This window comes from Mesoplodon mirus (assembly GCF_964341445.2).
Source record: "Mesoplodon mirus genome assembly, chromosome: X".
In the NCBI taxonomy this organism is placed as follows: domain Eukaryota; kingdom Metazoa; phylum Chordata; class Mammalia; order Artiodactyla; family Ziphiidae; genus Mesoplodon; species Mesoplodon mirus.
In genome coordinates, this window is record NC_138981.1 from 60,521,029 (window position 1) to 60,524,037 (window position 3,009).

Sequence of the window (3,009 nt, forward strand, 5' to 3'; positions counted from 1 at the left end):
GCCACTGCTGGCTTTTCCACGATGCATGCGCGGATAAGATGTCCCTGGCCTGTGAGCTGGCAGCTGAATCAAAAATTTTTCACCGATTTGGACTAAGGAAGTGTGTGTGTGTGTGTGTGTGTGTGTGTGTGTGTGTGTGTGAGAGAGAGAGAGAGAGAGAGAGAGAGAGAGAGAGTTGTGTGATTTGGGCCGGGGTGAGGCAGGGAATCGGGAAGGGAATTGAAAGGTTGATCTCATTAGCACTTTCTCCCTCCGTCAGCCCCAGGCCAGCAGGCAGAGCTGATCTAGGGACAACAGTGGGGCACTGAGTAAGCCCAGGGCCCCTGCAAGGAAGGTCTGGGGAACACCTAGGAGATAGGATTCAGGAAGCTGGTGAGTCTGAATACTGAGGCTTTTCGGGGAAGCTTTTAAGGGATCCCCCGACCCAATTCAGCTACCAACCCTCCCTTCCATCCCAGCCCCAGTCTCTCAGAGGACGCTGGAAACAGGCCAAGGGTGGAGAACCAGGCCCAGCACACCCAAAGTGCTACCTTACTGTTTGTCCCTAGTAAAAGGAGCCCGATCAGGCATCATAATGACCCAGTGACCGAGGGGCACCCAATGACGACCCCTGAGGGGTGGACAGAGGCAGCATGGGTGAAGACGTGTGCTTTGGGTGCGGTGGGGGCGGGGAAGAGTGGGGAGACAGGAGGAGCCTGGCCTACTCACTTGGCCCTTTGGGGCTGGGTCTCTATTTGGGTCCTTATCTTCTCCCGCCACAGCCTCAGACTCCCTTGTCCACGTGACCACCGATTTCTTCCCAGCGCTGGTGTGCTTGGCCTGTTTGGTTCCGGAAGGGCCCAAGGTATACCTCTTGGATCTCCCAAGCAGCGGAATACCAGAGACTGGGGGGAAGGTGGCCGGTTCCAGCGGAGGTGCCCAGATTCGCTGCCCCCAGGAAGGGAAGTTTTTCCCCAGGGCAAGTGTGGAGGCTCCCCCGAGGGATTTCTTCTCCAGGGTCCCCTTCTTCCTAGGAGTGACCTGCGGCAGGCCACCTGCCGTAGCAGCAGCAGCAGCAGCTCCCGGGTAGCTGGGCTTGCTGCCCCCGTTCCCCCAGAGCACGCTCTGCATTTTCTTAGGGGAAGAGATGCCCTGCTCTCCCACGCCCTGCCTTTCCACAACCGAAGAGAGTCCTCGCAGAGCCGAGGACAGGGAAGAGCCTGTCACGTGAAGGAAATTCTCCCTGATTTGGAAATTCAAGTGACTGGGAGTGTCCCCGGGATCCTCGGGTCTGCTGGGCTCGGCCTGGCCTCCTCCTCCGGGGTAAGTACTCACCGTCATCAGCTCTGTGTCACTGAACTCATCTGAGGACTCGGAGTCGGATAGCAGCAGGCCCAGGGCTTCCTCGGAGAAGCGCTGGCGATCCGCAGCCACGTTCAACCTACGCTTAGTGGCTCTCTTAGGCTTCCCCCAGGCCCGACCCGCTTCGGGCCCACCGAGGTGGAGAGGGCCGGCCAGAGCCGGCGGCGCTTCCCCACAGCTCTGGGCGGTCGCTCCTGGACCGCCGGGACCCGCCTCGAGGCCGGTGGACACTTCGAAGGAGGCGCAGGGCTCCGCCAACGGGTATCTGCGGAAGCCCAGCACGTCCCAGTCGTACAGCTGCTGCGTGGTGCCCGCCGCAGACTCCTCGGCCAGGTCAAGGAGGTCCCTCATGTCGTCAGCCGGGGAGCCAGGTCGGCCTTCGCGGCCACACACCACCGGCCCTCCCGCTTCCAGCATCTCCCACTCTGACTGGAAGCCCTTGGGATCCGGGCAGCCGCTCCCGCCCCCGCCGCTCGGCGGCTTCCTGGGCTCGGGGCCGCGGTCGGGTCCCCGCGGAACTGCGCGGCCGGCCGGGTGGACGCCGGCCTGCTCCCCGCCCTCTGGGCCGAAACCCGTTCCCCACACAGACACCTCATCTGGGGAGCTCATGTCGCGACGCGGGCGGCCGCGGAACCGGGGCGACTGTTGATGGCCCGAGTCGCGGTCGCGGTCACGGCGGATGAGGCGGGCGGCGCTCAGAGGGCAGCGTCAACCACCTCAGGCGCCGCACGAGCTCACCTCAAACGAAACGACGCGCGACTTTCAGCGCGCCTCCCATGCCCGCGACGCGGCCTTCTCATTGGTCCGGCCCCCGCCAACCAGCAACCTTGTTCGCCTGTCCCCTGGAGGCCTAACCAGTGGGGTCGAGGGCCTCTGCTTTGCCCTCAAGCCCGTGGGTGGTCCGAGCAGTTGGCTGGTGAAGGGGATGGTGGGAGTGTCTCCCTCTGTCAAGCCTCTCGGCCCGCCTCCTCCTGTCCCGCCTCCCCTTTCCGGTTAGAGTCGCAGCTCTGAGCCTCCGTTTCCCATCTATACAGGGGGTCGGGGAGTGAGGGCGCCGGGCTCCAGGGGTGGTGAGGATGAAATGTCAAGATGGAGGCACTGGATGCCTAGCACGCGCCGAAAGCATTTGCCAGCCTCCCTTCCACTGCAAGCCTTACGACCCAACGGGAGAATGGGCATAGGAGTCCCGCAGTCAGTGATCAGGGGTCGGCCAGAGAGCAAAGGGATCGTATTTTCGTTCTGTAAGGTCTCTGTCTCAACTGCTCCATCAAATGTAGCTCAGGAAACGTTATTGGCAGGCGGGTTTGGCGGAGAGACTGGGGTTGGCAGAGAGATTGGGGTTGGCCTCGCTCCATCAGCCCTTCCCCCCTCTGAGGCAAATTCAAAGAAGAGGAAATCGCAGTGGCCAGTTACACCCCAAAAGATGCTCGCCACCGCTGATCCTGGAGATGTGAACTAAAACCACGAATCAGGTTTCACACACTAGGTTGACAACCTTCAAAGAGCTTAACCATTCCGAGGGTGGGAGAGGTGAGGAGCAAACCCCTGTGGCGGTGGTGCAAGAGACCCATTTGGGAGGTAATTTGGCAGAATCCATTGAAAGCAACTTAGTGCCAGCACGGACTCTGTGCCTGGCACTCTTCTAAGCGCTGGGCATAAATAGTAATG

The 3,009-nt window shown here is 61.4% G+C and overlaps 1 protein-coding gene across 1 annotated transcript; it reads right to left on the bottom strand.

Moving 5' to 3' along the window:
- Positions 1 to 255: 255 nt before the first annotated feature.
- Positions 256 to 1,950, bottom strand: LOC309796213 (uncharacterized protein CXorf49 homolog; the record flags this gene model as incomplete). The annotated part of the gene is made up of 2 exons (XM_082609270.1): positions 256 to 284; positions 687 to 1,950. The coding sequence occupies 2 exons, from the start codon at positions 1,948 to 1,950 to the stop codon at positions 256 to 258; spliced, it is 1,293 nt and encodes a 430-aa protein (XP_082465396.1).
- Positions 1,951 to 3,009: the final 1,059 nt, after the last annotated feature.